The 19,528-nt window shown below is 44.6% G+C and overlaps 1 protein-coding gene and 1 long non-coding RNA gene across 3 annotated transcripts in view; one reads left to right on the top strand and one right to left on the bottom strand.

Moving 5' to 3' along the window:
- The window catches only part of Man2a1 (mannosidase, alpha, class 2A, member 1), a 156,345-nt gene extending 139,978 nt beyond the window's left edge, over positions 1-16,367 (top strand). Inside the window, exons 20-22 of one of the 2 annotated variants that reach the window (NM_012979.2) lie at positions 1,330-1,533; positions 12,076-12,186; positions 13,687-16,367. In NM_012979.2, the coding sequence (NP_037111.2) occupies positions 1,330-1,533; positions 12,076-12,186; positions 13,687-13,839 (468 nt within the window). In that variant the 3' untranslated portion in view covers positions 13,840-16,367. The remainder of the gene's footprint in view (positions 1-1,329; positions 1,534-12,075; positions 12,187-13,686) is intronic. The other variant, XM_039083037.2, reaches the window with a different exon arrangement.
- Positions 1,530-4,657, bottom strand: LOC120094761 (uncharacterized). The gene is made up of 3 exons (XR_010055071.1): positions 3,931-4,657; positions 3,252-3,341; positions 1,530-2,428 (listed from the first exon to the last, which is right to left on the bottom strand). It is a non-coding gene; the product is annotated as an uncharacterized LOC120094761 (long non-coding RNA).
- Positions 16,368-19,528: the final 3,161 nt, after the last annotated feature.

A 19,528-nucleotide genomic window follows, 5' to 3' on the forward strand; every position in this document is an offset into this window, starting at 1 on the left:
TAAATCTAGTCACGTCACACAGATAGACAAGTCAAACCTTTGAGGACTGTATCACCCCAAAAGAGGCAAAAACCTGAAGCTCTTAATCATTTAAAAAGTTAAAAATGTAGCTTCCCTTGTGTCTTTTTTTTTTTTTTTTTATTGCTTGTGCATTATTGGCTAAGGATATACCTAGGCATTGATTTTTTTTCAAATTTTCTTTTCTTTGTTTATTTTTTTCTTTTCTTTTCTCTTTTGTTGTTTGTTTGTTTGTTTGGAGACATGGTTTCTCAGTGTAGGCCTGGCTGTTTGGGAACTCACTCTGAAGACCAGGATGGCTTCGAACTCAAAAAGATCTGCCTACCTCTGTCTTCTGGGTGCTGGGGTTAAAAGCATGAGCCCCACGGCCCAGCTGATTTTTCAGTGTTTTATATTATCTAGCTTACCAGCTTCTTAACCCTGGTAGATTTGTTTGATGCTGGCATATATAAATGTTGCCTCATAAGGATAGCTATGTTCTAGCTTAGAGTGAAGTATTTTTAAGTTGTGCTGAGTAAAAGGGTACTGTATAAATGTATATATTATATAATAACAAGAGAACAGTTCCCATTTTAAAATAAAATAGAATGAAGAAGGTGGTGCTAAGTCGCCAAATTCAAAGATCACAGATGATCTAAATATGCTGGCTGTGTTTTCTATGTCTTGAAAATTTGAGATTCTCTTGAATTTAGTTTTGTTTATATTTTTAGGTAGTCTCACGTAGCCCAGGCTGGCTTCTAACTCAGTATTTAGCCAAGGCTGCTGATTTCTGTTTGCACTGCCGGAGTTACATGCATGTGGGATGCAGCCAGCTGGCTTGGCTTGGCTTCAGTTGCATTCGTTGATGAGGTTTAAGTTTCAAAGGTTTTGTTTTTTTAATCATTTATGAAATATAGGTTTAGGTCCATATGTGCCTTGTGAAATGTGTCAAATGAACTCAAGAGTGCGGGGATGACACCCCGAGGAGGGTGTGACATTGTGTGAGATAAGGGACATTGTGTTTCTTTACTGTGAAGGGTTTGTGGTTAGCTGGGAGTTTTCATAAACTGCTTCTCGTGAAGACCGTGGAATTGGTCTTTAACGTCTTCAGCGTGAACTAGGTGCAGGACGTGGTTAAAGCGTGAGTCACTAGACACAGTTGGGTTGCCTTCTGCGAGCTTGACACTGCTGTGTATTCCCTGCGACAGTCATCTGGGAAGTAGACCTCAGCGTGTTCGTGTATTTTTGTATTTAAACTTTGTCAGACAGTGAATTGATTTGCTGAGTGCTGCAGATAAGAAACATGTAAGCTTTTGTGCTTTTTCTTGACAGGAAGAGGACAAGAAGAGCCCTGTCAGCTACCCTTCCCTCCTCAGCCATATGACCTCGGCCTTCCTCAACCATCCCTTCCTCCCCATGGTACTAAGTGGCCAGCTCCCCTCCCCTGCCATTGAGCTGCTGAGTGAATTTCGTCTGCTGCAGTCCTCTCTCCCTTGTGATATCCATCTGGTTAATCTACGGACAATACAGTCAAAGGTGCGTGCCAAAATGATGTCTGCATGGACTTGCTTCTTCTGTTCTATACTTGGCTCGAGGGGTAAGCTTTGGAACAGTTCTCAGCAGGCCTGCTCTTGCAGAGGACCTGAGTTCAGTTCCCAGGTACACGATGAGTAGCTCACAACTGCCTGTAACTAAGCTCCAGGGCCCCCTCCCCAGTCCCCTAGGCTTTGTGTTTACACGCCAACAACCACACCACTCACGTAGATGAGTAAACATTTTAACGTAGCTTATAGTAAGCATCCCTGTGCACTGTGAAATAATTACAGGGACGCCCCCCTTTGCCCCCTAATCTATTGTCAAGCAAATATCCCAGTATTGATTTATTTACCTCTTGGGGCAGTCCTGTGTGGTGAGGATCAGAGTTCGACCCTTCACCTTTGGTGGAAGCCTGTGCTGCCCTCTGGTCTCATGATGGTGGGGGGAGCCCGGCTCTTCAGTTCTAGACACTTCACTGACGTTTGTTAGCCAGTGTTGGGAAAGTCAGAGAAACACTGGATGTACTGTCCACAATAGGCGCTTTGTTTTTCTATCTTTTGTTTGAAAACACTGCAATCTTGGCCCTTGTGTTGAGAACCAACTTTTAGAGCCTGGGAAAGATCGAGTACGTTTTCAGTGTAACAGCTAGCGTGTTTCACTTTGTATTTACATCCACGTCTTTTTTTTTAAGGTTTATTTATTTATTATATATAAGTACACTGTAGCTATCTTCAGACACACCAGAAGAGGGCATCAGATCTCATTACAGATGGTTGTGAGCCACCATGTGGTTGCTGGGATTTGAATTCAGGACCTCTGGAAGAGCAGTCAGTGCTCTTAACCTCCGAGCCATCTCTTCAGCCCTACATCAGCGTCTTAAAGTAGCAAAGGTTGCCTGTGGGGAGATAGCAGATCAAGTGTGATGCGGGGCGATCGTACAGATCAAGGGTGATGTGGGGCGATCGCAGATCAAGGGTGATGCAACTGTTTAGGTGTTGCAAGCAAGCCCAAGGGCTGAGTGGAGCACGTGACGGGGATGCTGTGGGAGGTAGCTCACAGCGAATGGACTCAGTGTGAAGACTGCACTGCGCTCAGCCTAACCCGAGAGAAGGATTTAAGATTAAAGAAGGCAAACAGAGTGGGAAAGGATGGATGTCTACACTGTGGAGGTTTACAGACCTGTGTTTACAGACATCACACCCAAGATAAGGCACTTACACCAGGCTCTGGAGAAAGCTGTGTGAAAACGTTACATAGCTACATTAAGATAATGACAACACTGCCTAACTGCATAGCTGCATAGCTGTGTGTGTGTATTGGTGCAGAGTCCCATGTTAGATCATGCGAGGTGACATGCAGAGTCCGTGTTATCATTCTAGCTGTTAGCCAGGCACTGCACTCACAGCTGGAAATAGACAGATGCCCTTGGCTCCTTGGATGCAGTTTCTAGTGGGAGGAGAAAGAAAACTATGGAAGAAAAACCAGACAAACATGTTAAATGGTGGTGAGGGAGGGACAGCAAATGGGGCTAGGGGGGACAGTTCAGAGAACGTTTGCTCAGAGTGAATAGAGGCCCCTTTAGGGAGGAGAAGAATTGGGGCAGAAGCCTGGAGAGGTCAGGAGGTGAAGGTCCACCCAGGTTTCTGAGAGACTGTAAGGACAGCGAGAGGAAAGCTATCGGCAGAATGAAGAGCGGGTGTAAAAGCCGTGAGTGGTACCTGTGGCCGGAGTGTGGGAGCTTAGCTCCTCTTCTGTCCATTGCTATGGCTCCCGTCTTGATCAGAGCCCACACATGGGATGGGACCTCCCTATGAATAAGTGAATTGTGTGGCTGTCCCTCGAGTTCTATCACGTTCTTTTATGTCTTTTCTTTTTGACCCATGAAGACCAGAGTGGCCCACAGAAAGAACAGCTGAGGGGTAGGTAGCGTCTTTGAGGTAACTTGTCTCTCATTCCTAAGCTGAAAGGGGACAAAAGAATAGAGTGCAGGAATGGTCCCACAGCACAGGTTCCTATGTCTTGACATAGATGCAGGGGTCATTAGCAGCCTGAGAATGCCAAGGGCGTCTGACCGTGAGGGATTCCGGCCACTGTCCTTCAGCCTCATTCCTCCTCTCCTGGAATTGTGTTAAAGGTTTTCATGGAGCCCCACTAGTCGCCCCAGTCACTCAGTGGAGAATATAGTCCCCTCTGTAGTCCAAGGCCAGCCTGTTGTTCACGTCACTGCTTTTTAATGGCAACTTCTTTGTGGTGTTTTTGTCGGCTGCCTTCCATTTACAGCAGTCTAATCACTTCCTGTTCTAGTTTGCCTCTGTCTCTGTTGCTGTGATAAAACGCTCTCGTCCAAAGGAACTTCTGGGAGGAAAAGTTTTATTTCAGCTTAACACTTTAAAGTACCTGTCTCATCACTGAAGGAAGTCAGGGCAGGAACTCAAGGTAGGAACCTAGAGCAGAAGCCACGGAGGGCTCTTCTTGGCTTCTTCACAGTCTCTTGCTTAGCTAGTACTCTCTCGTAGCCCTGGACCACCTACCGGGGAAATGGTGCTACCCACAGTGAACGGCATCCATCTATATCATCAGACAAAAGAACCCCTCTCAGACATATCCTCAAACTAAACTGAAAACAACAACTACTCGCTCCACAGTTTCCCCATAGATGATGCTGGGCTGCATGAAGTTGACAGTTAAGACCAACCAGCACCACCCATGTGAAAAATCCCACTGCTTCCAGATTAGTTGATGTCCTTGTACATTCGGGCTCTGTCCAGGCTACATTCTACTTACTGCAGCCACCTGCCGTCTCATGGACTTTGAGACTGCTGACTCAGTTTAGTCTACGAAATGCGGACGTGTCAGGCATCCTGCCCCAAGGCTGTTATGAGAAGCAAAACGACCTTTGGAAAGGCTCTGGAAGACAGAACACTCAGTAAAGCGGCAGTTGGTCCTGGTGATGCTTATAGTATGTGACTGTGGAGAGCAAGGAGAGATTTGGGGCAGAGGGAATAGGGAACAAGCGTACATGAAGATTTGAACAGGAAGAACCGAAATGTCAGCAGCACTGTCCCATACTGACGTGTAACCGGAACTGAAGGCGTGAGGCTGTTTCTGCATGATTGGATCTGTTGGCCAGGTCCTGAGCCTGTGTTCTGAATTGAGAGCAGAGGAGACTCACTGGTCCACTGAAACCTATAAATGTTGTTCTTTGTCCCTTAACCTTTGCAGAAGGAAAGATCATTGTTCAGTGAGGCTGGTGTATTGTCTCAACAAAGTTGCTGCCTAAAAATGTATCCATTGTCACTCCACAAGATGCCAAATAAGTAACAGTGCAGAGGCAGAGGGGGTTGACATGAATCAGAGCCTCCATTTCACGATTCTGAGTTGGCTTCCTGGCTCCTTGTGCTGGCAGCATTCAGTTTGTAACAGTGGGAATCATCTGGATACTGTAACTCCTTCCCCACAGGATGTAGATATTGTGTCTAAGCCAGACCCAAGGTTTGCACTGCCAGTGTACCAGTTTACACTTTCCCCATAGGTCTAACAAAGGCACTGTCCCTTCCTTCCTGCCTGCTAGCTACAAGTAGTGGCATCATGGGGCACTTTTTCTGCCCAGTCCCCATCTTTAGCCGCTCTGTTCTAAAGTTCAGCCTGGTTGTCCTTGCTGATCATGGATAAAATAATTATGGGTTCAGAGAGCAGTGAGAGAGGCCCAGGGAGGGCTGGATGTGCAATGAGAGTGAGCAGTGGCAGGTTGGGCTGGACAATGATGCTATGGTTAAACTGAGTATTAGTGCTCGGATTCTCTGAGCTGAGCTCATGCCTACGACCTTCGGAAACAGATTTTAATAAACATATCCAACTTGAAGTTCTGGTTCTGTCTGACTAGATAGCAGAGCCTAGATATTTCAATAACAATTTAAACGATTACTTAATATAATTTACTTCAAATAGCTCAAAACAGAAATTTAGAATACACTTTCCTTTTGAGATTAGAAATTAATAAGCTACCTCCTTTAAAATAAGGGTTAGGGATTAAATTAACGTAAATCCCCTAGTAGGTCTGTTTCTGAGTCCTGTTTATGGACTCAGAAGGAATTACTTGTTTTTTTTTTTTTTAAGAATTACTGCTTCTGTTTCTGAATGTTCCAGACTTGGGGGAATTGTCCTGTTATTAGTAGATGAGCTTCTACGTCTATATATGCACATTTACACTTGTACTGTGTGTATTTGAGAAGCAATTCCACACTGTGTGTTTGTAATGAGATGACAGGCGCCTCATGGAGCCCTGTCACAGAGTGTGGTGTGAGCTGGCTCATTCCAGTTGCCCACCAGTGAATGTGACTTCTAACCTCCTCACCTAATGTGCCTCATCACCCTCGCTTCTGTGAGCTGCCTTCTCTCGATCATTCTGTCCTCCCTTTGCTAACATACACTTCATGTGAAGCTTCTTTAAAGGTTTGAAACCTGGGTAATGTGAGCACTGCCAAAGTATACTAAGCCGGAAAATCCAGAGCATCAAGAAGGGATAAAACACTTTAAGGAAAAGGGAGGATGCTAAGACTTAGTTACTTCCCAATTGCTGTCCTAAGATACCATGACCAAGGCAACTTAAAAAAGAAAGCATTTAATTGGGGCATGCTTGCGGTTTCAGAGGTTTGGTCCATTGTCCTCACGGCAAGAAGCAGGCAGGCCGGCATGGCACTGCAGCAGTAACTGAGAGCTCATGTCTTGAAACAACAACCAGGAGGTATAGAAAGGAAGGCAAACTAGGAACGATGTGGCTTTGGAAACCTTAAAGCACACCCCCTGTGACAAACCTCCTCCAACAAGGCCACACCTCCTAATCCTTCCCAAACATTTCCACCGATTGAGGAACAAGCGTTCAAATACATGAGCCGGCGGGGTCCATTCCCATTCAGATCCCTGCAGCTCTTAAGGGGAAGACAGATCATGAGTCAGAGCTCTGCAGGATGGACCTGCAAATTACTCTTGGAACAGAGCAAGCCAAAGAGACGCGCTGCCCAGCATCCAGCTTGGAGACGGCACCATCCAACTTACAGCTTTGAAAAATCATACGCAGCCCACATTTTGTCAATTTACTCCATTGTTATTTATGTAGTGACATTCTCATTTAATTCGCACATACTGCTCTGTTCTCTGTGTGACTTTTTTTTTTTTAAGGTTAACTGTGTTCTTGCAAATAGTTAACCAACCATTTCAAAGTCAGTGCCACTTCTAGTGTGAAAATATCTCTCCTCTCTCTCTCTCTCTCTCTCTCTCTCTCTCTCTCTCTGCACTTGTTTATACCACCACCCCTTTCATATAAATGGCACTTTGAGGCTTTTGTTTCTCCTCTTTTATAGGAATTGATTGGTGCTTTATTGATCTCCCTAGCTTCTGAAAAGGTGAAAATTGAAGGGGTAGGGTGTTCTTTGTTGTACGTATCTAAGAACAACTGCTCACCTCCCCTTAACATCCGTTATCTTATCTGGCTGAACAGCACCAAGAACTGTTACTGGGTCTTTTAATGAGTGTCCTGAAAAATGGATCTTCACTGGTTACTTCCTTCTGTCCTGGGGCCCAAAGTGAAGCGTGGGATTTCTAAAGCTCTCACTGCAGAATACAGTGAAGATGAGTGTCATGTGGGTTACTGAATCTGTTTCTGGATGTCTAACTTCTTGAAGAATGTGAACAGTTTAGAGAAGTTTTCCTGCACGGTGTTTAGCTTCATGCACAAACACCGTGGAAGTCCTGTAAGGACGCTGTGTGACTTACACTGTCCTTGGAGAATCTGATCGGAGTTGGGGCTCATCCCATGCTGCCTCTTACTTAGCTTGGAAATAAGAGGGAGAAATACTGCTGGAAATTTTGGGGTCTATCCTTTCTTATCTTCTCTTACAAAGGTGTAGTAACGAGAGAATTAGATAAGGTCCTGGGGCCGCCAAAGCAGAGTCGTGAGTGGTCATTGCTCAAACACTATGAGAGAATGCTCTGTGGTGGGGATATTTCTGCATATCCAAGCTTACTAATAATATATTATTTCACTAGCTTTGTTGTAAAGGTCGTTGTAACATAAAGTGAGTTTGTTTGTGCAAAGAATTATATGTCTTGTCTGGTGTACAGCCTGTATCCAGTGTGTGTCAGTCACCGCCACAGTGGCTGTATACAGCCTGTATCTAGTGTGTGTCAGTTGTCGCTGTCCCTCAGGGCTTGGATGTACTGAGGAATTCTAACCCAGCTCCCTGCACTTACTGAAACTTAATGGTTATTCCAAACCTCATGGCCGGTTTGTGGAACCAGACCTCACTGATCCAGCTTTCTCTGACCCCAGCCCTTCTGAGGGGTGCTTTGTGCAGACCAATCTCCGTGCACTGCGTCCCTCAGCAAGACTGGCCTCACAGCTCAGCTCTGTGCTTACCAATCTAATCTCTGGAGATGACTCCTGTAAGGGTTTTTGACTGTTGAACACCCAGCCTGACCACGGTGATTCACGATCACATGTGACCTGGCCTATTTGACAGACAGTCGTCTAACATGGTACTTAGTGCAGTTTTCATAGGTTACCCACACGATGCCCTCCTTCTCCAAGGGCCTGATACTAATAACATGGTAGTGGATTTTTTTTTAATTTTTTCAGCATTTATTCACTTTCTTAGAGCAAGCACATAGTATGACTGCGTGAATGTATATTCAACTTAAGTTAACAGTTTTCCTATTTTATTGAAAAGAATTCATGGAATATATTCTGATCAGGCTTTCCCCTTTTCTTACTTATCCAGGATCCTCCCCACCCATTCAAGAATTCCATTAAGAACTCCGTGCCTGTTCTCTCTCTCTCTCTCTCTCTCTCTCTCTCTCTCTCTCTCTCTCTCTCTCTCTCTCTCTGGCAAAACACTAAATCAGAAACTATGAAATGCAAATAAAATACAAATAAGATTTAAAAAAAATACCCGGGTTGGGGATTTAGCTCAGTGGTAGAGCGCTTGCCTAGGAAGCGCAAGGCCCCGGGTTCGGTCCCCAGCTCCGAAAAAAAGAACCCAAAAAAAAAAAAATACCCAACTTACGCAATGTGAAATTCCATTGGGTTTGTTCTGCTAGGCATTGGGCCTGACCTGAGGTGTGTCAGTCACACATAGCTTTTTGTGTAGTTGAAGCTAATTCCCTGCCTCAGCACTGACACTGGGCAGACTTGCTCTCTTTGCTGGTGGTTGTTATTGTCTGTGGCTGAGGGTTTAGTTGGGGGCAGTCATTTACCAGTGTTACGCAGGTCCTCTCCAGAGTGGCTGGTTCCAAGAGGGAGTGCTGTGAGGAGTCTCAAGCCTAACCCAAAGATCAAAGTTTAGCAAAACGCCTTTGAGTATATATTGTGTTGGCCAGCTACTCCCAGGCGTGGACCTGCCCTGAGGTGTGGTGATCTATACACTGAGACTCCACTGCAGACTAATTTTCCCTTTGCAAGTGGCTGTCAGTTGCAGATAGCCTCTTGGTTAAGGGTGGAAGTTTTGTCAACATCTCCACTCTGACTTGGACCTGTGCAAACCCTGTGCACACTGCTGCAGTCTCTGTGAGTTCATGTGTGTCCCTCCTGTTGTGTCTGGAAGACACCATTTCCTTGGAGTCATCCATTCCCTCTGGCTCTTACGGTCTGTCTGTCTGCCTCCTCTTCTGCACTGACCCCTGAGCCCTGAGGGGAGGGAGTTTGGCCTAAAGTCTCTTACACTCTGCTGATTTTCCAGTCGTGACGCCCTGTGCTAGTTCCTGATTACTGCTAGAGAAAGCTCCTGGATGATTGCTGAGCAAGACAGTGATCCATGAAAATGGCGTAAGGTCACTGGGGGTCGTTTAACTGCTGCATTCCCTTAGCAGACTTTATGACTAGGAATTTAAATGAAGCTCAAGTTTCTACTCAATGAGATAGATTAGTGTCTTTAGCAATAGGGCTTTACCTTTTGTTTACTGAGGGCAGTCAGTAAGCAAGTAAGCAGTGGCAGTAGCCCATGATGTTTGAGAGTTTCCTGTGTCCACAGAGTCAAGTAGGTGAACCCCATTCCTGGCACTGGAAGCTTCACTTGGTTATAAAAGATGTCTGCCTGGAGCATCTTTTCCCTGTCGTGTGTGTGTGTGTGTGTGTGTGTGTGTGTATTAGGAATCTTCTACAGTATGAGATTAAGTAGTTTTTATAAATGACCCAGAGAGTTAAAATAATAACCTAATGTTGTAGGTTAATAACGGGACAAGTGCTTCTGAAAGAGTTTGATTAAGAGGCCATCTAATCTGTGAATCCATGTATAGACAGTTTGAGGCTTTGATATATAACTATAGATATGTAATTTAACAGTTCTCTTATTCCTTAGTGAAAAGGCTATAATGTCAGTGGGGAAATCTATTAGTAAAAACTTCATTTGTATTAACTTGCAAATGTTTATAAAATAGTCCCCTGTATTTGGGTGAATGTCTTTAAAAATCACAAACAGCTAACATGCCAAGGGCATCCAATTTCAAACACTGGATCCCATCTTCGGATTATTTCATTTCCTCTTGATTTTATAGAAAAAAAAGAAATCCTGGTTTTCCTGAACACAGTTACTGAGTTGCAGAGCACAGAGCCAGAGTTAGGGTAACCAAGTCCAACCTAGGTTCTGAGCCACTAATCTTTGGCTTCTGGACTGGTATACCCTGTCCTTTGAAGCTCTGTAAGACCACTGTAGACAGAATCCCTCAGGCGACGTGCACAGCATGAATTCATGCAGGAAGCAGCAGTCCCATCTTACTGACAAACTCCATGCTTAAAGCAGGCTGCTGTTCCCAGGCGCCACGGTTGGTAGGGACTGTGTTCTCCTTGTTGTTCACACTGCGTGTAATTAGTCAAGTGCTTTCTAATGCTGGTTTTCTGCTGTGTGGTACTTGTCAGGGCACAGCATTTTGTTGAAGTTTTACTAAACATCTCTATCATGCACTCACTTAGAGTTGCTGTGTGTGTCAAAGTCACCTCCTGATTCAGAGTTCCTCAAATGGCATTTTTTTCCTCCCTTCAAACAAAATCTTGCAATATCATTGAAAAAAATACCATTGAAAGCATCCTAGCATAAGCTGTCCCAGGCCAGACTCTGAGGTGAGAATGGTTTTAAACCTCTCAGGCCCCTTAGCATCAGATCCAATGCAGATGCTAGCAGCTACTCAGAAAAGACATCTCAGTCACACATTACACAGAGCTTGCCCTCCAGTGAAGATGGCCATGAGCTTGGGAGAGCCTTCTCTGTGTCTGGAGAAGAGAAGTAACTTGTGTTGGTCACAGTCTCTTGCAGCAGTTAGACCCCTTGGTATAGCTACGACTCATAAAAGTTCCGATGGTTTTTAATTCACTTTGCTTGTCCTCACAAACGTCTTTACACTTGGTTTTATTTTCATTTGTACATGTGGGAGTTTACATGTGAGTGTGCGGGGGACCACATGTGGAGTTAGAAGAAGCCTTCCGGTGTTGGTTCCCTCCTTTGTGCCTAGTCTGAGGCAGGGTGTCTTTGTGGCTACCTAAGCCTGGCCAAGTGGCCTGTGCATGTCCAGAGACTGCTGTGCCTGTCTCTCACTTTCTCACAGGCCTGCCAGGATTGTAGGTGCTTGTTCTTTGCCTCTGCCTCTCAGGGAGGCTCCGGGATCTGAACTCAGGTCACCAGGCTTTCTCGGCAAGTGCTTTCCCTCACTGAGTCATCTCTCCGGACCCCACCTTTACACTTTAGAAAACACAGAATATTAAGGTAGTTCTAACTTCATACACCACCAAATCTGCATAATTCATGGCGTCACTATTTAGATGGATGGCAAGGAGTCTGCTGCAATGAGTGAATGTGTGTGTGTGTGTCTGTCTGTCTGTCTCTGTGTGTGTGTGTGTGTGTGTGTGTGTGTGTGTGCGTGCGCGCGCGTGCGTGCGTGCGTGTGCATGTGTCTCCACTGACTGGTTATCTTTGGTGTTTTTCTCTTCGCCCAGGAGGATTTCTGAACTGTGGACTTAAATGACATATCAGGTTAATAAATGGGACTGGGCATAGCATAACTAATTCAATTTAAATGTCTCTTACATAAAAATAAGGAAGCAACACATTAAAGATTAAAAATGTTAGTGCAGCCCCCAAATGTAGTGATTCACAGAGAAACGCCTCTCTGTGTTAAGGCTGGTGTTAACTCATCACATGACCGTATTGGGACTAAATTTAGGTGTGTTTTATTCAATGCACAAGTATGTAAAAAAAAACTAAATGATTTTATTTGTGGGTACTTTAATAAAATAGTATTAATATGTGGGCAAAGAGAAGTCTAACCCTTTAAGAGTCATGGGGGAGACAAAGGCATGAAGTTACATAACCAGGAAATTGAAATAAGCTTATGACTTTTGGGAGAATAAAAAAGAATGGGCCATTGAGTGAGGGTCCTTTGAAGGGATGAATTAATAGTATCTCATTGTTGAATGAATGTGTGACACCAAAGAGTGTGTGAGGTGCTATAAAGAATCACTTCGGTGTTTGCATGACATATTGGTGTTCTCCTTTTCAGGTGGGCAAAGGTTACTCAGATGAGGCAGCCTTGATCCTCCACAGGAAGGTGTTTGATTGCCAGTTGTCCAGCAGAGCCATGGGGCTGCCCTGTTCCACGACTCAGGGAAAGGTAAGTTAAGAGTCCACTTAGCTAGTCAAGACTGTATGGTTTATAACCCTCACTTTCTGGAGGTAGTGAAGTCAGCCTTTCATCGCCTCCAACTCCATTGCTCACCTTGCCTGCAAGCCAGCTCAAGAGTTCTCATCTCCACCAAACACTTGCTCTACCTAGAGTTCTGTTCTCGTTAGCTTCAAAGTGCTCAGTGGCAATCCACACACCTTTGAAGGCAACGTCCCTGTCATTTCTTTGCTCTTCCATTTTGAGACTCCCAAGCTCTTTACTCTTCTTGTCTTCATTTTCAACTCCTGGGTCACGCCTGGCCCTGGTAGTTTAATCCCACATTCCACGAAGGCCAGGGCAGATTTAAAATACTGCAAGGTGACCGGCACAAAGTTACAGCATAAACATCAAAACCATGGTCCACGGAATAACAGAACACAGCCCCAAGGCAGCTGTGCCGAGGTCACACCAGTTGACTCGTTTGGAGAATTAAATGTGTGTCTGGGTCTCCTGATTGATCCAGATTTGTGTATGAGTCATCCCTGTGGAGATCAGATAACCCTTGAGTCCGCACACTGCTGGCTGGCTGCCTGTTCTTGATCTTTCTCCTCAAGTTCCTCTGGCAGTTCACCAGCACCTTCTTAGAAGGATGAACATCCAATCCCCTGCCTCTACATGAGCCAAGACTAACAAAGTAGCTAGCTGGCTGTCTCTGCACAGAGCTAGGTCTGTCCACCCAGCATCTTGGCAGAGCCAAACTTCGGCCAGAACCCTTTAGGTACAGTTCAGAACAGATTCAAGCAATCTTGTCCCAACTCTGCATACTAGCACACGTTCCAAGGTCCGAGAAGAATGCTTACTTGACGGATTATCTTTACCCCACTGTCCCTGTGAGTTTCCACTCTAGTACCGATGATCTGGGTATACCTAAGCAACCTCCTAGAATTAATGCATTAAGTTTTAAAGAAGATAATGGAGGAATATTAGTCCAAGAGACACCTTAGGATAACGTGGCAAGGTGACGATTATGTCTTCCCAATGTACCTGTAGATTGGGGCTGGTAATCCAATGAGCCGTTGTTATTGTGAAACTGCCTTATTTTGCAATTCTTTTGGCAAGGGGGGTGGGGGATTGGCTTGGAGCCACCATTATTGTGGAGAAATATTGACCAAAGAATCTGATGATTTGCAAGTCCTTGGACTGTTGGGATTCCTTGGTTCTTAGATGTCCACTCCTTTCTGAAAATGTCCTCCTGTTAGACGAAATGCAAGGGAGAGTGGCGGCTCACAGCCATGTGTCTCCAGGGAGGGTTTGTGAGCAGGAATGCCATGTCCTCTCTCCTTCCTGTTCTCAAAAGGGAACTTCAGCGTATAAATGTATTCCTTCCTGTGTTCTCCTTAAATTGATCTTATAGACGTGCTAATAGTCCTCTCTCTGGGTCAATCGGAATGTGCAAATCTCAGTGCTGATCTCAATCTGCAAATCTTGTCACTTGCTCTTTTTCTTAAGATGTCAATTCCAAAACTTTTCAACAACTTTGCTGTGGAGAGTTTCATCCCTTCCTCGCTGTCCTTGATGCACTCGCCTCCGGACGCCCAGAACACGAGTGAAGTCAGCCTGAGTCCCATGGAGATTAGCACGTCCCGAATCCGCTTGAGGTGAACCTGGCCTTCAGGTTGAGTGGAGAAACTCCGGTTTGCTTACCTTCCTTGGTTTTTAACGTGCAATAACTAAGCACATTACTTTAGCTTCTGGCTACTGTGAGAACATAAATTCTGTGATTCTTTTTTTTTTTTAAAAACCAATCTAGTAAGAAAAGAAGAAAAAAAAGCCATGCTTTACAAACAGTTTCTTTCTCTGAGTTCGTCCCACAGCTGCCCTTATCAGTGTGAACCGATGTAACAAAAATGAAGAAACGTTGAAAGACAAGCCCTCGACAGACTGAATCTCAGGTTAAATGCTAACTACGTAGGTTTGCATTGAGGGCTGCAAAGAGAATTCTCTAGAAGTATTCCTATCTCTGATCATGTTTTATTAAAAAAAAAATTACCTATTTGACCTAAAGAGAAAGCAAAATCAGAAGTTGGTATAGATAACAGCTTAATGGCCAAAATAGTTGTAATCATTAATCATTGGTACAAATTGAATATTTTTTTGTGTTAAAATATGTGGAAACGTGCAATCCCTCCGTCCTTCCGCTAAATGTAGTTGGTTGTCATGCTCTCCCCGGTGAACCTCTCGACTACTCTTTCCTACCCACACGTTTAAAAACTAAGTGATTATTTTAGCCGCTCACCAGTAGAAAAAGAGGTGTATTTTCATTACTTGACAACGTGGGATGGGTGCAATTTATTCCCTTGTCACTAAAGCAGAAGAAGCAATTCCATTTTAGGTACCACAAGGTGTCTTTCTATACAGCTCATTTGAATACAGGTGTTCCGAGGTGGGGTTTTCTATTTTTAAATTACCATATCAAAAATAAATGTGCCTTATTTTTTTATAAGTCTCGTTAAATCTTATTACTGTCCATATTACTGTTTGAAAAGGTGGGGAGTCGGGAGGTTGGGGTAGGGGGTAGGTACTTTCTATGACATAAATTATGTAATTTTCTTTGCTGGATAATGCTGGCCACATTCTGATCTGTGTCATTAAATTTGTGACGGTGTTACTCGAAACATTTTGACTATTTGAATGTACTGAGATGTCAGAAAACAAAACAAGGAAGAGAAATATTGTTAATTAAAATATGCTGCTGCCAAGGAAGCTGCAAGTCGAAGCAAGGACTCTGTAACCCACGAGATCCAAATGCTGCTTGCATTTCACAGTAGTTAACCATGTTAAAGAGAGAATGCTTTAAAAATAGACTGTTTTAAAGCCCGCCGTGCGCAGCTCATCTTGATGTTACTAAAGACTGTGTTCCAAACGTCTGCGTGCGGTAAACCCGGCGTGCTATCCTAGCCTATACGTCATCACAGGACTTTTAAGTTCATTCCAGATCATCGTATCTTTAATAGAATAATAGTATTTAATTTCAGTACAGAAAATTCTCTGGCTGTACACTTCAGAAAAATTCTCCTCAGTGTCTTAACCTTATTTAGTATTATTTGACTCTAAACTTCCGTTTACCTCTTGCCATTCCAACACGTTACAGAGAAAGTCATCTCTGCCACTGTTTATCCTGGGGGTCATCTGGGTTCCTCCTCAAGACGCAGCTCCTGCATTCACTGTTGTGTTTGGTTCATAAAGTCCTTTGCCTATAATCATTAAGGGAACACCAGAGTGAACAGGAATGTTGCAAGGGTGTAATCTCATGCAAAGAGTATGCATCGTGCATTCCCTTCCTCCCTGCGGAAAATACGGCAGAACCACTTCCTTCTGTAGACCTCTGCCCACGACAGCTAGGATTGCCAAGCGCAAATGCCAGGAATATGAGCTGTACTCCTGCTGTATCCTAAGTGCGTACCTCCCTGTGGATGTTCACTGTGCTCTGTGGTTAAGTGGCTCTGCTTAATCACCACAGAAGTCCTGATGAAGCCAAAGGAAACCAGAGGCTGACAGAAATGAAAAAGGAAAACAGCAGACACAGCGGACCTACCCTGTGTCCTTGCCACCAGCTACTTACTCACAGGTGAAGCAGAAATTCTATTTAACCAGCAAGTTTCTGCTTTTTAAAGTTACTTTCACATTACCAACATCAGGGAAATGAAGAGAGGGTGTGTTTTGCTTTGGGTTATGGTCACGAACTAACTAAACAATTGAGTGTCTGTGGACACTCGTGGACAGCCAGCCACACTTCAGACATGACATCAGGGGTCTGTTTGGTTAGGCCTGTCACATCTGTTTTCACAGGCGTTCAGTGGACCATGATTGTCTCACTACCCTCTCCCCACTTCCTGAAATTTTAATTTGGAGGCCCATGGTTCAAATATCAGCATTCTAAAATCATCGATTTAAACAAAAGGCTGTATGGTGTTCTGAGACATTGTGATCACCTTCGTGTGTCTTTTGCTGTACTTGTGCTGAAATGTTTTCACAGTCCTTTGTCTAGAAGAAAATGTTTACTTTCATTCTGATTATTTTGCTCATTGAAATCAACAGGTTTTGATATTTTTCTCTTGGAAGATTTTTATAACTTTTTGGGAATATGTAATATAAGATCTCTAATAAAATATAATCTTATCCTGTGCGTTATCTTCTAGAGTAATTCTTAATCCTCTTTGCAAACAGATCTATTAACACACTTATTACAAAGAAGAAGTGTGTGTGTGTGTGTGTGTGTGTGTGTGTGTGTGTGTGTGTGTGTGTGTGTTGGGGGGAGGGAGAGTGCCTTGGTTCTGTCGTGGGAAAAATCGTCTTTCTTCAGCCCAGCCCTAGTAAGAAAAGGGTGTTCTGCGAAGAGATGGCAGATGAATACTGGTCAGTGTCACATCTGTGTTTGAAACACCTTTGGGTTAGAGTCTAAAGACCTTTTCAGAAGGATCGGTGGATCCATCTCCAGCCCGATAGGTAAAAGGAAGACTTCGGTCGGATTCTATGTATGGAAGGAACAGGCAGAGCAGGAAATGGAGCCAATCAGCAGTTGGAGTTAAGAAGGTCCTCGTAAATTCATCCTGAAGGTAAAGCTGGTAGCAAGAGCGAGTTCCGGATGCTGCCCACCCAGCTGCCGGGGCTGAGTTCCTTCAGAAATCTCCCATGGGTGAGGGTGAGGAATACTATCCTGAGGTTCCACAGGCCCGTGCTAACTGCGAAACTTTATTTCTGGTGACACACAGTAGAGGAACGTAGAAATTATCAGCATGTTACAGAAAACTTAATATTAAAACTGGTAAAGAAAATTAGGCTTACGTAAGTATGCGTTCATAGCGATTCTGGTCCTTGAGTGGTTAGATCAAAACCTACAGAAGAGAAGGAACTAGGAGAAGCGGCTGTCATAGAACAAGTGCAACACAAATGCCTTGGCGGCTGAAATGGGGCAGAGCCCGCCAGTATGAACTGCCTTGATCTAGGGAAGTGCCTTCAGTATGTAACATTCAGCACAGAGAACACTCCCAATTCAGATATCAAGTGTGAGGTTTTCCAGGTTCAGACTTTATCACTTGGCTTGGCTTTCTACCGTTCTCAATTCTCAGGCTCTCCACTGGTTGCCAACATGGCCACCAGGCAATCCAGACCTGTGTGTAGACATTGCAGAAACCGTGGTAGATAGAGTTCCTTATCTCGTTGTTTGTAGTACATGTCTTACAGTTTGTGTCACAGGCTGTCTTTAGTTCACATGCCAATGATTGCACTGAGGATCTAGAGGTAAGAAACTGGAGAGTACACAGGAAAGTAGATGGGCCCACATGAAACCGGAATCGATGGCCTTGACAAAAGCATCTGGAAGATGAGTGTGCTTTGGATGGGAGTTGGCATTTCGATGTCAGACAGGCAGCGTACAGCAGAAACGCGTCACTGAGGAAGTCCAGATGCGGATGGGAACACTAGAGGAAGGTGAGACTGTCCACCTCATTTGACTTTAAGGAAAGGTTTCATAGAAGAAACAATCTTGTAATTTGTAAAGGATTAATCTGATCTTAGCAGGAAAGGCCAGAATGGGTCTTTTAGCAACTGGGATGAGTTTCTGCCTTCTGCAGAGAGCTGTGAAACACTGTGACAAAGGGAAACTCAGCACACGTTGTTGGACATGGTAGCCTCTGGCCCTGTGTGGCCCCTGGGGTGTTTAAAACATAACAAGTGGCCCCCGTTTGCTGATGACCACAGCACAGTGCCCCTCCTCTGAAGCATGTGATAGTGTAAGTGGGTAGAACGGACAAACAAATGCCAAATCTGAGGCCACGTGCTCCAGTCCTCCACCCACTGTGGTCATCAGACCTGCAGCATTAATTGTCCTGGAAACTTGCTGCAACCAGAAACCCTGGGCCCCTTCCCCAGGCCAAGGAAACCAGAATCTGAATTTTAACAGTCTTCCTTGAGACTCCATGCCCTCCCTGAGCACAGGCCTGGCACATTTCTTGAGGAGTAGCCTCCGCCTGTTTCTGAATAGCCATTGACTGTTCAGAAATAGTCCTGTGCCCTACAAAAGCCAAAAAACATCCTCAAGTGCTAAGTGCCAAAACAATTTTGAGGCTGCCACCTCTGAGTCCAGGCAGCTCCTGCTTGCAGGCCAGTGATACTAGGTTTGTTTTTTCTGTCCTTCTGTGCCAAAGGGAGCCTCTATAAGGAGGTATTGAGAAGGCTTCTTCCTTGTGTTTTCTTCCCGTTTGCCGATACACTTCAAAGAGCATGAAGGGCGAAGGACAAAGAACCCTAACTGGCCTGGACTGGACTATGCGAGTTTAGTAAGTCCTGTCAGACCAGCTGCCACATTTTCACCCTGCCGGTCACTGCTGTCTGTCTTCACAGATCTCTGACATGCACATAAGGCCATCTCCTCACACTGGTCACCATGTGGCTCTCCTTTTTTTTTTTTTTTTTTTTTTTTTTTTTTTTTTTTTTTTTTTTTGTTCTTTTTTTCGGAGCTGGGGACCGAACCCAGGGCCTTGCGCTTCCTAGGTAAGCGCTCTACCACTGAGCTAAATCCCCAACCCCGTGGCTCTCCTTTTGACCAGCCAGCGGATGGCGGTCCCTCCAGCATGCTTTTCCAAGTCATTCTCTGACTTTGCTTCTTTTTCTAAGTCCAATGTCCAAAAGGTTGAAGTTGCCCAGAACGTAAGCTCTGCATCTTGCTGGCTGGCACTGTAGGCTTCAAAGGTTGAGCGCAGGAGTCGTGGAATTATTATTCATAAGTAAGCGATAGGCCCAGCACACGTAAATGTTGAGAAACAAAAAATAAATAGATAAAATTGATAAAGAGTAAAAGACGGACAATTCCTTAACATTTTGTTTGTTTGTTGTTTGTTTATTCCTCTGCTTGAAACCCTCAGGGTATTTCCAGGCCGGAAACGAACAAGAAACCTCTTGAAGCTGGGTTTCTAATTCTTCCAAGGATGTGCTCTCATGGGAAGAGCTGCCAATCATTGTGCGTCCGCTATCGTCTTGTGATGAAACCCTGGTTTTATTTAAGTGTCACAGACTTCAGGGATTGAGCCCTGTTGTTCTGAATTGGTCTAGCTCCCTTTTCCAGGCTGTCTGTTTTCCTTGGGCCTTGACGTATTGCACACTGTAGCCAGTGAGCTTCAGGGGAAGTTAGTGGAAGGCTCGTGAGAGAGGTTTTTTCCCTGTCTTAAGGAGAGCGGCCATCTTCCTTCCATGGGATAGGATGGATGTCAATGCTGGGGGGAGAACCGGTGGTGAGGCTGTCTGCAACCCTGCGAGCACAGTCGTAAGGACGGAGATAAAGTCGTAAGGACGA

The sequence above is a fragment of the Rattus norvegicus genome, chromosome 9 (genome assembly GCF_036323735.1).
Source record: "Rattus norvegicus strain BN/NHsdMcwi chromosome 9, GRCr8, whole genome shotgun sequence".
NCBI lineage: Eukaryota > Metazoa > Chordata > Mammalia > Rodentia > Muridae > Rattus > Rattus norvegicus.